Here is a 21,048-nt window from a genome sequence, read left to right as displayed (position 1 = left end):
TATAAACAATCACTTGGGTATTGAAATGAAATTAAAATAGTCACTAGGCAGTACAGAACTTGAATTGTTAAAAAACAGAAACACTTGTGAAGTTTTCAGACATGCATTCTTCAGGACACAATCAAAAGAATATCAAATTTCAAAGGGAGCAACAATTTATACTGCAGTAATAAAATAACAACTACACGTATACAAAATTTGTGTCTGAATATCTAAAGATAAACAAGAGTGAAAGCACAGACTTACTTTGGGACAGATGTTGGCCAAATAGACATATGTTCTGCAGTGACATCATTTACAATGTCATCCTAAAACAGAATGGTCATCAGCTTAGTAAGTGTTGGAAGCTATTCTCAAATCAATATTGTGAAATTAATTCACTGTACTAGCATAAGCATAACATATTTGTTAGTATAACCTTTTCTAAATATTAAGCAATACATACCCGAACGATGTTGTGTAACTTTACTAAAAGGGAGATTAAAGTTGTCAGAACCAATGGATCCTACAAAACAAATCAAAAAGCTTTAATGATTTCTCCATGATAAAATTACCATTGTTTCTGTAAGGAAGGGTTACATCACAATTTATATTTTAAATGCAAAACTGAAACTACATTTTCACATTTTGCTTTTGCCTTGACTACGTTTATTAATACACGAAAATACATCCCAATTTATACTGCAGTAATAAAATAACACAACCGCACGTATACAAAATTTGTGTCTGAATATTTAAAGAAAAACAAGAGTGAAATTGTCAAAGTCAGGCAAGAATTTGATGGTTAATGAAGTCCAAATTAATCTGTGTTTCCAAATTATATTCTATATGTTTGGTAGTTGAGGTTTATGAGGATCTGATCGGAAGGAGAAATGGAAGTCTCAGTGGTTAGCACTGCTGCCTCACAGCACCAGGGACCCAGGTTTGATTCCAGCCTGTGTGAAGTTTGCACATTCTCCCAGTGTCTGCGCGGGTTTCCTCCGGGTGCTCCGGTTTCCTCCACAATCCAAAGATGTGCAGGTCAGGTGAATTAGCCATGCTAAATTGCCCGTAGTGTTAGGTGCATTATTCAGAGGGAAATGGGTCTGGATGGGTTACTATTCAGAGGGTCAGTGTGGACTTGTTGGGCCGAAGGTCCTGTTTCAGTGGAATCAGTGGAGCAGAAAACTCAAAAAAGGATCAAGTGGAACAGGGATTGATAAGAAGGGTGAGGGGAGTAACAAATTAAAAATATTATATATGAATGCACGATGCATTAGAAATAAGGTGGATGAGCTTGAGGCTCATTTGGAAATTGGCAGTTACGATGTTGTGGGGATAACTGAGACATGGCTTCAAATGGACAGGGCCTGGGAAATGAATATTCAAGACTATACGTGCTATTGTAAGGACAGACTGACTGGCAGAGGGGGTGGGGTGGCCCTGTTGGTAAGGAATGATATTCAGTCCCTTGTGCGGGGGGACCTAGAATCAGGGGATGTAAAGTCAGTATGGATAGAGCTGAGAAATTCTAAGGGTAGAAAGACCCTAATGGGAGTTATCTACAGGCCCACAAACAGTAGCCTGGATGTAGTGTGTAAGTTGAATAAGGAGCTGAAATTAGCCTGTCGCAAAGATATTACTACAGTTGTTATGGGGGATTTCAACATGCAGGTAGACTGGGAGAATCAGGATGGTACTGGAACCCAAGAAAGGGAGTTTGTGGAGTGCCTCTGAGATGGATTCTTAGAACAGCTTGTGCTGGAGCCTACCAAGGAGAAAGCAATTCTGGATCTGGTGTTGTGCAACTAACCGGATTTGATTAGGGACCTCGAAGTAAAGGAGCCATTAGGAGGTAGTGACCACAATATAATAAGCTTTAGTCTGCAGTTTGAAAGGGAGAGGGTAGAATCGGAAGTGATGATATTTCAGTTGAATAAGGGGAACTATGGGGCTATGCGGGAGGAGCTGGCCAAAGTTCAATGGTGCAATACCCTAGCAGGGATGGTAGTGGAACAACAATGGCAGGTATTTCTGGTTATAATACAGAAGATGCAGGATCAGTTCATTCCAAAAAGGAAGAAAGATCCTAAGGGGAGGCAGGGGTGGCTGTGGCTGACGAGGCAAGTTAAGGGGCATATTAAGACAAAAGGGAAAAAGTATAACATAGCAAAGATGAGTGGGAAATCGGAGGACTGGGAAGCTTTTAAAGAACAACAGAGGATTACTAAAAAGGAAATACGCAGAGAAAAAATAAGGTACGAAGGTAAACTGGCCAATAATATAAAGGAGGATAGTAAAGGCTTTTTTAGGAATGTGAAAAGAAAAAAAAAGGTTAAGACTAAAATTGGGCCCTTGAAGACAGAAACGGGTGAATTTATTACGGGGAACAAAGAAATGGCAGAAGAGTTGAATTGGTACTTTACATGTGTCTTCACTGGGGAAGACACGAGCAATCTCCCAGATGTAATAGTGGCTGAAGGACCTGAACTGAAGGGAATTTACATTAGGCAGGAAATGGTGTTGGAAAGACTGTTAGGTCTGAAGGCTGATAAGTCCCCGGGACCTGATGGTCTGCATCCCAGGGTACTGAAAAAGGTGGCTCTAGAAATCGTGGATGCATTGGTGATCATTTTCCAATGTTCTATAGATTCAGGATCAGTTCCTGCGGATTGGAGGGTGGCACTTTTTAAGAAAGGAGGGAGAGAGAAAACAGAGAATTATAGACAAGTTAGTATGACCTCAGTGGTGGGAAAAATGCTGGAGTCACTTATAAAGGACGAAATTACGACACATCTGGATAGCAGTAACAGGATAGGTCAGAGTCAGCATGGAGTTAAGGGAAAATCATGCTTGACTAATCTTCTGGAATTTTTTGAGGATGTAACTCTGAAGATGGACAAGGGAGATCCAGTGGATGTAGTATACCTGGACTGTCAGAAAGCCTTTGATAAAGTCCCATATAGGAGATTAGAGAGCAAAATTAGGGCACATGGTATTAGGGGCAAAATACTTACACAGATTGAAAATTGGTTGGCTGACAGGAAACAAAGAGTAGTGATAAATGGCTCCCTTTCGGAATGGCAGGCAGTGACTAGTGGTGTGCCGCAAGGATCAGTGCTGAGACCGTAGCTTTTTACAATGTACATTAATGATATAGATGAAGGTATTAAAAGTAATATTAGCAAATTTGCTGATGACACAAAGCTGGGTGGCAGGGTGAAATGTGAGGAGGATGTTAGGAGAATACAGGGTGACCTGGACAGGCGAGTGGACGGATGCATGGCAGATACAGTTTAATTTGGATAAATGTGTGGTTATCCACTTTGGTGGCAAGAACAGGAAGGCAGATTACTACTTAAGTGAAGTCAAGTTAGGTAAAGAGGCAGTATACGAGATCTAGGTGTTCTTGTACATCAGTCAATGAAAGCAAACATGCAGGTACAGCAGGCAGTGAAGAAAGCTAATAGCATGCTGGCCTTCATAACAAGAGGAATTGAGTGTAGAAGCAAAGAGGTCCTTCTGCAGCTGTACAGGGCCCTGGTGAGATCGCACCTGGAGTATTGTGCGCAGTTTTGGTCTCCAAATTTGAGGAAAGATGTTCTGATTATTGAGGGAGTGCAGCGTAGGTTCACGAGGTCAATTCCCAGAATGGCGGGACTATCTTACGCTGAAAGATTGGAGCGACTGGGCTTGTATACGCTGGAGTTTAGAAGGCTGAGAGGGCATCTAATTGAGACGTACAAGATTATTAAAGGATTTGACACTCTGGAGGCAGGAAGCATGTTTCCGCTGATGGGTGAGTCCCGAAAAGACAACACAGTTTAAAAATAAGGGGTAGACCACTTAGAATAGAGTTGAGGAGAAACTTCTTCAACCAGAGAGTGGTGGGTGTATGGAATGCTCTGCCCCAGAAGGCTGTGGAGGCCAAGTCTCTGGATACTTTCAAGAAAGAGTTGGATAGAGCTCTTAAGGGTAGTGGAATCAAGGGTTATGGGGATAAGGCAGGAACAGGATACTGATTGAGGATGATCAGCCATGATCATATTGAATGGTGGTGCTGACTCGAACGGCAGAATGGCCGACTCCTGCACCTACTGTCTATTGTTCCCACAATGTAGGGAATCTAGTCATTGTATCATTGAACAGCAGGTATGCTTGAGATGCTGAATGGCTTATTCCTGCCCCTATTTCTTACATTCTGTTGTTTATGGGATAATTCTTGTTTTCAAAAGGATATATTTCCTCTCTTCAGCCCAGCTGGATTTGCCCAGTCCACAGCAACTTGCTTCACTGCATGTCTAGAATCCAAGTAATCAAATACAAAATGGTGCATAAGAGAAATATAGGACTGCTCAGCTTCCATTTGAGTATTCAATTATGCTGTTGTGGAAACAATAACTCCCATAAATCTTTAGCCATCTTTTGTTCAGTTCAAGTATACAGGGGCTGGATAAGAGGAAGAGATAAAGGCTCTGAAGCTGTGTTGTGGCTAAATGGAATGCACTGAAACAGTAACAAATTCCTTCACATCACATGATATAGAAGTGGAAATTGGGTCAAACTGCATCTGGTTTAATTTTTTGAACAGCCTTGATACATACATTGAGTCTCTTGATGAACGTAACTAGTTCACTCCTAAAGTAAAAAAGAAAATCAATATACATTAGACTTTACTGTTCACACACTAACTCTGGACAGAGTGAATAAATTTCTCATTTTGAACAAACAAGACTCGCAAGAAACATTCTCAACCAAGTTGATGACAATTTTGCATTTATTTTGTACAATGTAGTGATATTTTATCTACATGAATAGCTTACTGAACAGGTCAAGAAATTCATTTTATTACCTTCGTTTTATTTGTGCAAAGTTATGCAAAAAATAAAGGACTCCAGGTCATTTGCAAAGTATGCAATATTTTATACCTGATTGATTTGATTTAATACATTTAGTGTTTGTAATGAGTCCCTTAAGTTGTGCACAAATCTCAGTGCAAAACAGAAGTCGTTACCTATACATGATTCCCAGTGTGGATTCTCGATGTTTAATTAAACTGACTCTTCCATCATTGATTCGTTTGTGTTGGTTAGATAAGCAGAAAATCTGAACCACTACATCCCACAGGTCTTTAGCAGTTCTTCTGCTTTCTTTTGGGCCGGGTAGCTCTTTACAAGTTGCAGCCAAAAGCTGCCCCAGCTAGAAGATACACAGAGGAAAACAAAATCAACTACTTAGCTCTGTCCTGAATATTTTAACAGAATATCCAATCCATAACTTTGCTACTCTGTGAAATGTAATCAACCAGTATTACTATACATTTATGCATTGACAGGATTTACTTATTTTAGAAACAAGTAATCTAGCAGTACAGTCACAAAAACAGCACTACTCACTTAGTTTTGCCAGAATCACAATTCTGGTCTGTGATTTAATTCGCCACAGTTTCACACTGAACATTCCTGACAGTGATCAATCACATGCAAATAATCTTCCCAGACATTAATGAAAACCTCGTGCACAGAAAACAATCTCCTCTTTTCTGCACCAGTTTGCATTGCCATGCACTTTTCCAAATTAAATGACATTTAGTTGAGTAATTAATCTGCCACTTAAGTCTCTTGGAATATGGAAATATCCGATGGAATTGGGAACCTCATAGCTTCAGCAACAGGAGAAGCTATATTCCTGATGCTGGTTGTATTGGCATGCGTAGTTAATTCATTGATACATGCTTCCAACAAGTAATACACTTTGACAGAAACTCAGAAATCACTGTACAATTGTAAGTGAGAGAAAAAAAATGTTCTGACTTTCTAGATCTATTGGATCTCAATATCTTGGAAAGCTCTCACTAGATTTTTAGATTAGATTCCCTACAGTGCGGAAACAGGCCCTTCGGTCCAACCAGTCCACACCGACCTTCCGAACAGTAACCCACCCAGACCCATTTCCCTCTGACTAATGCACCTAACATTTGGGCAATTTAGCATGGTCAATTCACCTGACCTGCACATCTTTGGACTGTGGGAGGAAACCGGAGCACCCAGAGGAAACCCACGCAGACACGGGGAGAATGTGCAAACTCCACACAGACAGTCACCCAAGGCTGGAATCGACCCTGGTCCTGTGAGGCAGCAGTGCTAACCACTAAGCCACCGTGCCGCCCTTAATCTCTTACAACCTGTACGTGGAAGAGATTTTATTCCTGAATGATATCACATTTCTTATAAACTTATTTATATAGGATGATCTTAATGAAGAGTATTTATGAATATCTGGCAGTAACTCTTTTTGAACGTAGGGGATGAATGGGGTTAGCTAAAGGTTTAACCCTTTAGCTGCTCTGTTCACATAACTACAACACATGCCAACAGAGAAAAAGGATATGGAAACAACAGAGGGACACAGACATCGGAATCCAGTGACGTGAATCTAAAGTAGGTGTTGCAAAGTTCTTTTGCAAGATGACTTGATAGTTTCAGCCAAATAAGCAAGACATGATAGTATGAGTTCTGGGAAACGGACAGCAATCTGGTTACCTTTACATATGGATTGTTCTGGACAAGTGCTGCAGGAAGCTGCAGTGTCAGATACTCATTCTCCTTCCAGTTCAACATGAAAGCAACACACTCCTCAGTTATAATTTGTCGCAATGGAATGTCTGAAATATTTGAAATAATTAATACAGATCTATAAACAGTAGAACATCAGGGTTTCTTTTATTTTTAAATCACCACTACCTTAGCAATAATACATCAAAATACACATTTAGTGAATTAAAACACTGATTAAAGTGAGGATATTAGTGCTTGGAAATGAGAACAGCTATTGGAGGTTCCAATATCACCCCATGACCAGGTAAGTCCCTGGTTCATCCGTGACTTGAATAGAGTTAACAGATCTGAACTGTCTCAGTAGGTAAGTTATGACTAACCTTTATGAAGCAACAGAGAATAATTAGGAAGTATTCCGGACCCAATGACTATCCATAACTAGCTGAAAATGCACATGCATTAATGTTTAGTGAAACATAACCAGCTGCAATGAGAAAACAACTAGAAAAAAACTTGTTTCTCACATGTCCTGCACAGATAATCTAAACACTTTGGGTACACCTCATCTTTCTAAACAGCAAGAAATACAGATATCCCTACAATCCAAAATTGCAGTCTGCAGTTGTACTGGATCAAACAGCTTTCTATACAAGTCTTAAGGCCATCAGACGTGGAAGTAAAAGCAGGCCATTTAGCCCACTGAGTCTGCTCTGCCAATCAATGATGTCATGACTGATCTAATCATTCTCAGTTCCACTGTTTTGTCTTTTCCCCATAATCGTTGATTCCCTTACTGATTAAGTCTATTAATGGTTCAGATAGACAGAGCTTTAATGACCCAGCCTTGACAGCTCTCAGTAGTAAGGAATTCCAGATATTTTAATCACACATGGTCCATTTCCTAGCTATGGAAGGTGGACTCAGCCCTCCATGGTAACATGTTGGGCATAACTGCTCTAACCCATCAGAGGAACTCAAAGGTTAATTCCTTCCATTACCTTCCATCAGGAGAAATTCGCACTTCTATTTTAAAAGGGCAACCTCTTATTTTGTGACTATGCCCTCTGATTTTAGACTTTTCCACGAGGAGAAATAACCTTTCCACATCTATCCTGTCAAGTCTCTGAAGAAACTTATGTTTCAATGAGATCATTTCTCATTGTAAAATCTAATGAGTATAGGCCCAACTTACTTAACCTGTCTCTGTAATACGTGGTATTAGCCTGGTGATCCTTTTCTGGACTGCCTCCAATGCCAGTATAACGTTCCATAGTTAAGGGCCCAAAACTGTTCACCGTATTCTAGCTGTGGTCTGAGTAGTGCCTTGTACAGTTGCAGCAAGACTTACCTATTTTTATAATCCATTTCCTTTGAAATAAAGGCTAATAATCCATTTGCTTTCCTTCTTATCTGCCTAATTTGCACACTTGGGTTTTGTGATTTATGCACAAGGACTTCTAAATCCACATGAGCTGTAGCTTTCTACATTTAAATAATATTCGGTATCTCTTTCTCTTGCGAAAGCACATCACCTCACATTTTTCCACATTACATTCCATCTGCCAAGTTTTGTCCACTCGCATAACCTGTCAATACCCTCTGCAGAATTTTATAGCAGCACAGTGGCTCAGTGGTTAACACTGCTGCCTCACAGTGCCAGGGACCCAGGTTCAATTCCCACCTCGGGCAACTGTCTGTGTAGAGTTTGCACATTCTCCCCGTGTCTGCATGGGTTTCCTCCGGGTGCTCCGGTTTCCTACCACAATCCAAAGATGTGCAGATTAGGTGAATTGGCATTGCTAAATTGCCCACAGTGTTAGGTGCATTAGTCAGGGGTAAACGTGGGGGAGTGTGTCTGGGTGGGTTGTTCTTTGAAGGGTCGGTGTGGACTTGTTGGTCTGAAGGGCCTGTTTCCACACTGTAGGTAATCTATTATCCTCCCCACTTTTTTTGGCATGTGCAAACTTGGCTATTGTACATTCACTTTCCTTATCCATGTCATTATGTACAATATATGCTAACTGTGGCCCCAGCACACATCCCTGTAGTCCTTTACTGGTTAGAGTATGCTATTCTGAAAACATTCCCCTTATCCCAACTCTGTCTTCTTTTAGTCAGCCAAACTTCAACCCATGTTAATATATATTTCCTCTCACACACTCTTATTCAGTAGCCCAATGCATGGTACTTTATCAAACGCCTCTGAACATCCAAGTATATTACATCCACTGCTTCCCCTTTACCTATCCTTCTTGTTGTTACCGCCTCAATAAAAATTCTAATAAATTTGTCAGACATGATTTCCCCTTTATGAAGCCATGAATCTGCTTGACCATTTTTTTAAAAATGGTGTGCTACTACACTCTTTGTAACAGACACTAATATTTTTTCCAGTAATAGAAGTACAGTAACTGGTCTATATTTTCCTGTTTTTATTGTCCTTCCCTATATAAATAAAGGCGTTACATTGGCAGTTATCCAATCTCCGACTTTTCTAGAATCGAAGGAGCCTTGCTGAATGCACTGGTAGTAATCTTTGTAGTGACCTCTTTTAATATACTAAGATGCAACCCATCAAGTCCAGGGGATATATTGGTCTTTAGCCCCATTAGTTTCCTCATCACTTTTTATGTACTGATTATTATTGGTTTTTAAAAATTTCCAATTCCTCTCATATACCACTATTCTTTGCCACTTTGTACATTTTTTTCCTTTCAATTTCAAGCTACCCTTAACTTCCCTGGTCAACCATGGTTGGCTTTTCCCCATCCAAGAATCTTTTAATCCTGTAAATCTGAATGGACAGTTTAGAAGGACAGAGGGGCAAGGCCAGACCTTTCATTGCAGAAAATAAAAATTCTAAAATACGTAAATATGGATCACAAAATTGCACATGAATCCTGCCATTCTTGAGGATATTTGATCAATTCATTAATACTAACATTTTACCAATTAGCAACTGTAGAAAAGCAATTGGTTTTGTAAAATTTGCATTTAATCCTGCTTCTGACCCTTAAGTATTTTAGTAACACATAGCTCATTTCCTAGCTATGGAAGATGGACTCAGCTCTCCACAATAACATGTTGGGCATAAATGCACTAACCCATCCAGGGAACCCTAAGGTTAATTCCTTCCAATACTTTCCCAGCATTACAATAATGATGGTTCACACTAGTCAGAGGTGCTTATGGTTACTCACATAGAAAACGAAAATGTTCTTTGAGAATCAAAACCATTAAATAACTTATAAACTGTTAGTTACACAGGTTGACTTTTTGGTAGTGTATAAATAATTGCATAGAAAAGATCCAAAATATAATTTCTATAAACAGCTGTAACAGATCTGTAAAAATGCTGGTCTTACTCACTAATATAAATAAGGCACTCAACATAGAATAAAGTTAAACTCTGCATATAATTTCAGAATTTAAAGAATTATCTTGGCTGTATAGGCTACTCAGAATCAGAGTGGGCTAGGGAAGAAAACGGAAAAGATAGATACAATACAAGAAAACAAATAAGGGTGTGCTTTTATGCAAAGCATAACTTTGGATTCCAATCAAAATATTTTGCAGGTTCAGCATAAAGATTTTGTAGATGTCAATTACGAATAAAACGTGCTGGAAACTGCAAAGTTATTCAGTGCCACTTTCACCAATACAAAATTTTAACTACAGTGCAAACAAAGTAAATAAGTGCTTTAATGTTGATCAAAAACAGCCGGCCAAGTGTTTAGTTTACCTTCTCTTAGCATGGCTGAATGACGCGATGATATTTTACCACCAGGATATGCTGTAAAAGAGAATAAAATGGTGGCCTTGTGCATCAACTGACTCAGCTCTTAATGCACTGAGGAACTTTAAAGACAAAAACAATACTATTGGCACCAATCAGGAATGTAATATCAGTAGCATGATATACATTTTTAATGCTATTAAATTGTCACAGTAGAGGTTTTAAATATCAGAAAACTAAAACTACCATTATTTGAAATGCACCACTTAAAATGACAGAAAATAAAATACCGTGAGAAAAAACCACAATGATCCAAGCTGTACATTCTTACCTCGGTAACCTTCTGAACTTTTTAACCTTCATCAGCCCAAAGCTCTCCCTAGTCAATAATCTGACTCCAATCATGTATAATTCTCCTCTCCATCTTATTTGATATTACCTCCAAATACCCAAACTCCAGACTCTCAAATTCACTCCCTAAGCTTAACTGTCTATCCAACTCCCTCACTTCTTTTTAACATTCTTTAAATCCATTTACTTAACAAGCATTTTTAAATAAATATGGCTGTGTTCATTTTTGATTGTGCTCCTGTAAATACTCATGGATATTATATAATTGTTACTTAAATGCAACTTATTGTTTCTATTGTAACTACAGTCACTGACTGAATGTGTCTGATAAGGTCTGACAGACCTCATAACAAGAGAACTGAATGAACAATTTTTAACTTTACACAACCTATTTTCATGAAGACTACTGTGATTAATTGCATCAACTGCTACCAAGGTGCTTCTTGACCTCTCTATAATTGTGATCAATTTCATTAGGCAACTGATCAACAATAGTCATATGTTCATTGGAAACAACACAGCAATATTACAAAATGAAGACTGAAAACCATCTTTATTGAGTATTTAAAATAACTTCAAAAAGCCACAGACTGAGCTGAGGTAGCACAAGTCAGATGGACCAGATGACAAGGGAACAACTAATTAGTCACAACAATTGTTGGTGTGCATTTTTAAAGAAAAAGACAAAACGCTTTGTATAATTACAATTTTCTTCCCTCCTCTTCCCTTCTTGCTGAACAAAGTGATGCAAAGGTGATCTATTTATGGTCTTAATGTACATTATTCTGGAGCTAACCATTAGAAGGTCCATAAAATGATTCCAAGTCAAGTCCTCCTCAGTTTTAACTCTTTATTGTAAGCACTAAGCCTCAGTTCACCATTTCCCTTATGACGACTAAAATTTGAGTTAACATAAGTTTTAAACTTTATATTTTGAAAGTCAGCAAAACTATTCCCTTACCTGGCAACCTCATCTCAAGGTAACCTCTAACCCGACTCACAAGGTCAGCTGGTGGACGCTCTCCTCCACTATCTGTCCCACACTTGTGAGCACTGATGTCCAAGAGCAGCATTTCATTCAACATAACTTGGCGAAGTTTTGGAGAAAATTCTGTCACCAATTCTAGGCAGGAGGAATAGAGTTGCCGTGCATGGATGAAATCCTGAAACAAAAAGAGGGTATTTGAAATTTTATCTCATCTTGAACTAACCCTAAGGGGGAATTGTTTGTCCAAAAAAAAAAGAAACAGCTAGTGCAAATGACTGATAATATAATGGACAATTATACCATCAATTGCAATTTGTCAGAAAATCTTTATTTCTAGTCGTATTAGATTGACTAGCTCTACTTTCGGGTTTTCTTGTGTTGTGATAATACTTTCACTTATCTAGTAGAACCACACAAAGGAGGCACATTGCTGTCAGACTTTTCTAGAATGCACCAAGGATCTTATTTATTGTTTGTTCAGTACATAAAAACGTAAAATATAGGAGCAAGCATACAATATTCAACTCAAGCTTGATTTGTTATCCAAAATGATAATGGTTGATTCTATGCCTCCACTTTCCTTTCCCACTCTGCTCCCTGGATCCCTTGATTCCCTAAAAGATAAATTCTGGCCACCCCAAGCTTAATTTTCTTTAAAAAAAAAACAGAATGAGCTTCTCTGCCTAGACCAGCATTTATTGTACAAAACCAAATATACTTCAGAAAATGGTGGTGAACAATTAGCAATGGGTTATAAACTTGGCCTTGCCAGTGAAGTCCAGATTCCTTGACTGAACGTAAAAATACCATTCAAGGTTGGGATTGGTACAATTTGATATTCTCAACAATGAAGCCCCCATGATGTTCAACATAGAAAAATCACAATCCCATAAGAAGAAATTTCCAGCCAAGAGAAACAACCCTTCAGTGTCTCACTGTCAAGGTCTTTGGAATATTGTGTACTTCTTTTAAACTCATTTAAATACTAATGACCTGAGTTGTCAGGGCACTGCACACCAAGTTCTGAGAATTTACTAGAAAGACTTTCGTCAGAGGATAACTCTTTCATCTCAGGAACCAACCTACTCAACCTTTACCTTCAACACAAATAAATCATAAGGAAATCAAATCTGCACTCCAGGTGTGGTCTCACCAATGACCTTTTAAATCTAGCAACAAAGGCCAACACATCACTCTTTTCTAAATGCTAATGGACTCATCTCCTTGAACATCAAAAATGATGAGGCTCACACCTTTTAATAAAAAAACTTTTGAATTTCTATTTTGATTACCAACATGAATAACTTCAGAGTTCCCCAAAATATATTCCATCGTTACCTCACTGCAATTCACTGTTTTCTCTTTCTCAACCTTTTATTGATTAGCAGCTTCCAAATTTTCCAATCTACTGAGGACACTACAATATACAGAATTTTGGAAAATCAAAAACCAGTACATTCAGTGTCTCTTCTGAACTGCAAGATGTGCATCATCAAGTTCTGGGGATTTGTCGAATTGCGTTTCTCACATACTTTTTCCCCTGTGATTATGAGAGTTCCTCTCTCTTAGTGGGCCCTCAGTTACACTATTTCTGGCATGTAATTTGCATTTCCTACCATGAAGATAGAAACAAAGCATTACAGACTTGCTCTTGCCTATGCATTTCAGCGAATCATCTGTGGCTTTCAAAGGGAACAGTGGCAAATTAGAGTTGCAAAAGGAGGGGTGTTGAGCTCAATCGTGACACTAGGCCAGGACATCATGTAACAGGAGAGGTTATTCCACAATGAGGAAATCAATCATGGCTCCAAATTTAAATATACTATGCCTTCTAAATCCATCTTTACGTTTAATTAAACACACAAAAAATGAACTCAGAAATAACACGGATGCTGTCACTTTCACCAACAGAATCCACTGGTGCATTCAGCTATCATTTCAGTGGCAAGCCTTATTCCAAACTTGTGCTGTCTTGCTATACCTGCCTCAAAGTGTTACCACACTTTGCTGAGCAATGAAAAATTGCATTCAATTGGCTTTTAAACAAGGTCAAAATTAATTTATAATTTAAATGTGGCAGGTGGACTTCTCATTTATACATTTTCCCATATTTTAGATGAGTTTAATGACATTGTATCACCACCCCCAAATGCTTATCATGCTGCAATTTATTCTTGAGCTGCCCAATTAATTGCCATAAAGTGCAGTCTGTACAAGACAATAACATAGGAGACTGCCATTTGGCTAGTTATTTCCTGCACCGGGTCTTAAGCTGAGTGACAATATTACTGGATGACACATAGATAACATTGTTGGAGGCAACACTGAGCCATGATTCTTTGGCTGGTCAGTTATTAGGATATTTCCTGTGATGGGTGAACGCAATGGTGACGCCAGCTCCACCTGGAGTGACATTATAAAAGGCTCCGCAAATCATGGACAGATTTTGGTCATGAATAATTGGGAAAGAAGAGGAGACTGCAAATAACATTCAGAATTGGGGCATAATTCATAGAATTCCTACAGTATGGAAACAGGCCATTTGACCCAACAAGCCCACACTGACCTTCTGAAGAGTAACCCACCCAGACGCATTCCCCTACATTTAACCCCTGACTAATGCGTCCAACCTACACATTCCTGAATACTATGAACAATTTAGCATAACCTGCCTAACCTGCACATCTTGGGACTGCGGGTGGAAACCAGAGCACCCAGAGGAAACCCATACAGGCACAGGGAGAATGTAACTCCACGCAGACAGTCACTTGAGGCTGGAATCGAACCTGAGTCCCTGACACTGTGAGGCAGCAATGCTAACCACTGAGCCACCATGCCGCCCCAGTTTGGTCAATTGAAGTTTGAGCAAGTTTTTAATTTTATATTCATTTTTTAGTTTTAGATTTTATTCTTAAAAACATATTAATGACGTATTAGCTTACATCTCAACATTTTGCTACAGTGATAATGCTGGGAAGAAGATGGTGCATAAGAATGTCAATCGACTAGTCATCCAAAGGCCCAGGCTAATGCCCTGGGGAGGTGGGCTTAAGATCCTACCATGACAGCTTGTGGAATTTAAAGTTGAGTTACAAATGTGGACATTAACGACAGTTGTAGTAATGGTGATCACAACAGCTATCATCATTTGCAGTGAAAACCCATCCAGTTTGTTATTGTTTTAGTGTGATTCCAGACCCACAGCAACGTAGCTAGTTGACTTTTAACTGCACTCTAAAATGCTGAGCAAACCTTTCAGTCTAAGGGCGAGAAAAGCTAACCTCCACCCTATGAAAGAAGAAATAATTTTTTTGGATGAAATTCAATTATAAAGTTTTCACATTATCACTGTCAAATGTAGATCATGGGTTTTCAACACGAATAGCTGCCAGAATTCAAATTGAAACTGGCTTACAATGCTATCAACTGGAAAAGTAATTTCATGGCCTAGTCAAGAGCAACTGTTAAAAATAATTTAAATCCATTACGATATCTGTAACTTTAAAAATAAATCTAAAATTGTTGCCTTAACTCACCACAGAAAATGTGGATTGAAGTAGACATGTTGCACAAGGTCTTTAAAAACAAACTGAAGTGTCAGCAGAAGGTAAATGCATGAATAAAAATATCATTGCAAAGTAAAAACACCAAGAAGCTTTTAGTCTTCTTGGAGTCATAAACTAAATCTGTGCTATTTCAGTGCTTGAAAACTGTGTGTTCAAGACTAACCTTAATTGCAATGCAATGCAAACCTTTAGCCATCAAGATATAAACCAAATCCCTGGTCAGATTATCCTTGATGCCAAGAATAACTCCGCCATAAACTGTTGGTACTTCCCACTGAAAGAAAAATGATTTTGTGTAAATACAAGATAAATATTGTAAATCACATGTTGTAGAGTATTTACAACAGACTAACATCACTTTGGAAAATCTCAATTACTTGCCTTGTTGGAAACGGTCCAGAATTGCCGATCTGATGTCATTCCATGGAGCTCAATCAGAATTTGTCGAATTCTCCCTGGATCAACTGTTAGGATGAGCTGGTGCTCCAACTGACCAATATTGACACTGGCTGATGCTAGAAAATGTAATTACATGCAAAGTTAACACATCAAAATCACAATGATCAAAAGTCTGAAAGTCCATAATATTTTTCTAACAACATCCGTAAATATGAAATTGAAGATTATTTTGGATAAATAACTTTTTATTTATTTCTTTCACTCTCCACCAACAACCCTCTTTCCCTGTATGCTTGTTCCTGGTTTTAAAAAGACCGCCAAGTTTACTTACAACTCCTCAGACACTCCCTTACAATCCATGGACTCCTGACAAGCACATTCCCAAACATGACAACTCGTCACCCAAAACAGTCACTGTTGACTGATTCCACTCAGAAATAACATCACTCCCCCACCCACCATGATCCAAATCGACCCTAAGCATTCATTTAATGACTTACTGCGCACTGTAGCATCCTGCCCCGCTTGCATCCCACCCATATAGCACATAAGGCCAGCATATCTAAAACCATATTAGTCACCTCTTCTCATACCACAGGATAAAGTCCATCAGGTCAGGGATCTTTGAGGAATTAGGCATAAAAGGTAGGGTGTTATGTATCAGTTATAGAGGGCATTGATAAGGCCACACCTCAAATATGTGCGGTTTTAGTCGCCTTATTTAGAAAAGGATGTAATGGCTTTGGAAATGATTCAGAGAAGGTTTGCTAGATATCCAAACATTTGAGAGAATGAGCTTGCTTTCACTGCAGTTTGTAAGAGTGACTGATGACTTGACTGAAATTTGTAAGTTCTTAAACGGTATTGACAAGGTGGACATGGAAATGATGTTTCTTCTTGTGGACAAGTCCCCACCTAGGGGACACTGCAAAAATTAGACAGTCCTTTCAGAAAGAGATGAGGAGAAGTTTTTTTCTTCGAGAATTGAACAACGTTGGAACTCTGCCTCAGAAGGAGGTGGAAGTAGAGTCATTGAATATTTTAAAGGCAAACAGATGGATTCCCTTGCCTAAAAATGATCTAAGGTTACAGGTGGTAAATAGGAGTGTGAAACTTGAAACACAAACAGATCAGCCAGATCTTATTGAACGGTGATGCAGACTTGAAAAACCATACGGCCCAATTCTGCTCTTAATTTGTTAAATGTCACTCTGCACTTTGTGTATAGCTTTTGGTCAGCACCATATCTATTCCAACTGGACCCAGCTTGTTGAATGCACAAACAGCCACTGGTAGAGGAAAATCAACAGCTTATGGCATCATAAATCTCATGTTAGGGTTAGAAGTGAAGCCCTTATTTTCTAAGAGGGCAACAAACACATATTGAGTCAGCTTGTAAAGGAAGAACAACAAATTTGGACTGGGGTGTGACATGAATGGAAACAAAGGGCTATCAGAACCAGTGAAATTATATTCTCGCACGTGAAAGAAATATATCACTATACTGACTGGTTCAAAAGCTAAATGCATTTTAAGCTAAAAGCAAACACTAATCACATTGTTCTATTGATCTATTTGATTGAGGTGCTGTATCAGACTTACCAGGTATATCATAGAAAACAGTCAATGGCTTAGTTGAAAGATTAAGGCGAGGCGATCGTTTTCTTATTTGATCAAGCAGCAGTTTCCGTTCTTCATCCTTTAACAGTCTCATGCACATATCATGCGAGGAAATCATGAAAACAAACTGAGGGTCATCTAAACTTTGGCACAAATTCCTATACAAGTATCAAAAGCCAATGAATGAATATTTAAAATTTTGCATGATATTTGCTGCCTAATAGGATTCTAACTTTTCACCCTATGTAATAATCAAATGCTCATCACGTTGCAAAAGCTCCAGTCCATCCAAGAGTCCAATGTATCCCATTTAATGGGGAGACTCATTTGGCACTTTCTGCAAAAGCATTGGAACATAAAACAGCACACTGAGCATCGATCTTAATACAGTATGGATGCAAAGAGGGAATGAAAGTAAGACCACAGCAGTCTGAAATAAAACAAGGATGTACACAAATTCACACAAGTTATACACAAATGGAACCAGCAATCGATTATAAATTTTTATTTAATTTAATAACATTTTCAGAATGGTCAAACAAATACATCTATTAAGTATCTTCTCTGAGACCAGCAGAGATGGGTGTCAACAATACAGCCTAGTGTTATATCAACTACTGCTCAAAATGGACTTTCACAGTACGTACATACAGCTTAAAAGTATCTAAAAGATAACATGCAATTAGCGAGCATTTGGGATCAACAACATGCAGTGAATGCAGGTTAATATCCCTTTAGGATTTAGGAGCCCCAGGTACAGCTTTACTTAAGGAAGACCAAACAGAAAAAGGAACTTCTCAATAACATTTGAAAAACTCCAGCTTTTCAATTTGTTATGATAAGGGAAGATAGAAATTAGACAAATGGAAAATTGTGAAGTACACTTTAGAAGAACTGTATATTTACTTTAAGAAAGCAGCCATCTTTTGTTTGGAATCTTCTGAAGCTTTGTCCAGATTTAATGACCGTGCACATGTCTGCAATACAAAATATTATAATCTTACTAAAATGGTTGTTTACATGGTGAAAATGTTATACATTTGTCTTAAATGGTAATTATATTATTTAATTCAATTACATCAATTGTTTTGCTGAACACTTTGGTGAAATATGAAAGGAACCAGCATTTGTAGAACTTGTACTCCAGAAAGGAGGGAAACAAGTGATTTTGTTCTACACTTCAAAAAAATATCCAGTAAAAGCTTCAATAGGGATGTTTAAAATAAAGGGGCCGAGAATGTGGTGCTGGAAAAGCACAGTAGGTCAGGCAACATCTGAGGAGCATTCATTCCTGATGAAAGGCTTATGCCCGAAATGTCGATTCTCCTGCTCCTCAGATGCTGCCTGACCTGCTGTGCTTTGCCAATACCACAATCCCAACTCTAATCTCAGCATCTCCCGTGTTTAAAATAATGAATTATTTTGATATAACAGGAAGAAAAATTACTAGATTACTTACAGTGTGGAAACAGTCCCTTCGGCCCAACAAGTCCACACCGCCCCGCCGAAGCGCAACCCACCCATACCCCTACATTTACCCCTTACCTAACACTACAGGCAATTTAGCATGGCCAATTCACCTAACCTGCACATCTTTGGATTGTGGGAGGAAACCGGAGCACCCGGAGGAAACCCACGCAGACACGGGGAGAACGTGCAAACTCCACACAGACAGTCGCCTGAGGCGGGAATTGAACCCGGGTCTCTGGCGCTGTGAGGCAGCAGTGCTAACCACTGTGCCACCCACTTCAAAGCACAAAAGGATCAGTTACTGGAGGACACAGCTCAATATCATTGGCCAAAGAAACAAAGATGACACAAATGCATTTTCTTTTAAGCAGAAGATGTTATGACATGAAATGTACAATTTGCAAAGGTGATGAAATTAGATTAAACAATAACTTTAAAAAAGGAGTTGTTTGAATACACAAAGAGAAAGCTTTTCAGGACAATGTAAGAGTAGACAAATGTAGACTATTTGAATAGTTCTTCCTAACATCCAGCAAAGGCACAACAGACCGAAAAAATGCCAAAGCACCGGAGGCTCTGGTTCCACAGCCAAATAGATCATTCTAAATCTCAGGTGAAGCGAGGAATTAACCACCTGAAGGATCTTCTTGGAGGTCAGGCAACATGTACGTCCATTCAAAACCAGTCATTCATAGGTTTCACAGTGACACTGGTCAGGTGTGTTGGCGTAAAATGATATTTAATAATTTTGTGAATACACAGAATACAAACAAAATAGCTAAGTAATGCCTCAACTTTAACCTATTATTAAAATCGAGATCTGCATTTTGATGTATACACAAGTTTTAAAAACAGCTAAATGTTCACTTGTGGCCTTACTTCTAGTAAGAAGTCAATTCTTTCCTTGGTCGGTTTCAGCAGCAGTTGGTGGAATCTTACTCCAATCACCTGTTGCTCCAGGACATTCCGAACAGTGTTGCATGAACAGACCTTAAAACAAATTTCTTCTAAATTTCTGTCACTGTAACACAATGGAAAGAAGTTGAACCAGATGTATCAATTCATTCTCTAGATGGATTGATAAACAATGACTAGTCAATACGTGGTTGATAAACAATTACTAGAGGTATATCCCAAGTCAGTATTATACTCAAGGTGCTCATTAAATAACTGAATTAAAGATTATTACAAGCTAGAACACAGGCCAATACATTGAGACTATTTTTACAACATACTAGCTGATCTCCCTAGGAATGTTCAAAATTAAAGATTTGGAAGGAAGTGTGATAATTAAAGCTCTCTGCTCTAACCAGACAAGATTCAGCACGCAAGACAACAACTACTTGGGTAGATGGCCTGATGGCTGAGTTTTTGCAGGTTCAGCCTCAATAGTACCTGGTCAGATCAGGTACTGCCTTGAGTCAGGAGTTGCCTGAAAGGGGGGGTCAAATTAAACAGGTCATATTGATCAACCAGGCCAGATTTAGAGATCGAGGCAGAAAAGATTGGAGACGATGAATTTGTTTCTATATGTTTTGATGGTGGTTAAAAGTATCCTTGTAGAAATAAATTATTGAATTAAATGTATCACATGGATTTGGTTTGAATTACTGGTATTGTGTTTTTATTTCACATTTCAAAATGGTGATTGCCTGTAGGTTATATTTGGTGTACAAGCCAATCCTTATTTTTGGAAAGATTTCTCAAGGCCTTAAAGGTCAATTTTATCTACAATACCTAAATTGGCAACCTTGTCGAGAGAGAATGAGAGAACTTTTCTTAGCTTCTAGTCTGTGTTATATTTATACATCTGATACTGGGCGTAAAACTGGATTCTATTCCCCAGTGCTCATGTCCTTTAGTCTACAAAGCATGCAAGTTGACTGTCTCTCTCTCCCCATTCCAAGACAAATAATAATAGTTGCTGTGCAAGCCAACAACAGTAATATTTCTAAACACAGATGAAATTGTAAACATTTTTACCCATTTTGAGCCATCTGGTAAAGCTCTCTCAGGACAGACTGCCTGAAGTGCGACAACAAGCTTAAAGTTATATTATCTTCAAGAAAAATGTCAATCAATCCCTGTAAAAGATGAAGAATGATTTTACAAGCACCATTATTCATTACATTTCATCTATACATTGCACAATGAAAAGTGTACTCTCTTCATTGGCCAATGGATCTTAATTCAGAATTGTAAAAGGCAGTTAGTATAAAGCAGAAGGATTTATCAGCAGCTGCTGAATAAATAAAATTGAGCTTGTATTATAAACTGACAATTATTCCACAATTCCAACATCTTTCTTTGAAAAATCATCACTGCATTTCCTTGCCAGCAGACATAATGGCACTGGATTAGTAATGTCTGTCAACAGAGTTA

The 21,048-nt window shown here is 38.6% G+C and overlaps 1 protein-coding gene across 5 annotated transcripts in view; it reads right to left on the bottom strand.

Annotated features, from left to right (window-relative positions):
- Positions 1-21,048, bottom strand: part of ints8 (integrator complex subunit 8) — an 83,302-nt gene that overhangs the window by 19,468 nt on the left and 42,786 nt on the right. For all 5 annotated transcript variants that reach the window (XM_043688035.2, XM_043688036.2, XM_087986544.1 and 2 more), the window contains 13 exons: positions 20,650-20,750; positions 19,546-19,687; positions 18,103-18,173; positions 17,179-17,354; positions 15,559-15,692; positions 15,341-15,451; positions 11,585-11,786; positions 10,279-10,329; positions 6,522-6,643; positions 4,994-5,178; positions 4,584-4,617; positions 446-505; positions 247-308 (listed from right to left, as the gene is read on the bottom strand). In XM_043688035.2, coding sequence (XP_043543970.2) covers positions 247-308; positions 446-505; positions 4,584-4,617; positions 4,994-5,178; positions 6,522-6,643; positions 10,279-10,329; positions 11,585-11,786; positions 15,341-15,451; positions 15,559-15,692; positions 17,179-17,354; positions 18,103-18,173; positions 19,546-19,687; positions 20,650-20,750 — 1,451 coding nt within the window. The remainder of the gene's footprint in view (positions 1-246; positions 309-445; positions 506-4,583; positions 4,618-4,993; positions 5,179-6,521; positions 6,644-10,278; positions 10,330-11,584; positions 11,787-15,340; positions 15,452-15,558; positions 15,693-17,178; positions 17,355-18,102; positions 18,174-19,545; positions 19,688-20,649; positions 20,751-21,048) is intronic.

This window comes from Chiloscyllium plagiosum, unplaced genomic scaffold (genome assembly GCF_037043375.1).
Source record: "Chiloscyllium plagiosum isolate Xiang-an unplaced genomic scaffold, Cpla_swu_hap1 HiC_scaffold_4, whole genome shotgun sequence".
Taxonomy (NCBI): domain Eukaryota; kingdom Metazoa; phylum Chordata; class Chondrichthyes; order Orectolobiformes; family Hemiscylliidae; genus Chiloscyllium; species Chiloscyllium plagiosum.
This window is presented reverse-complemented; position numbering and strand designations above follow the sequence as displayed.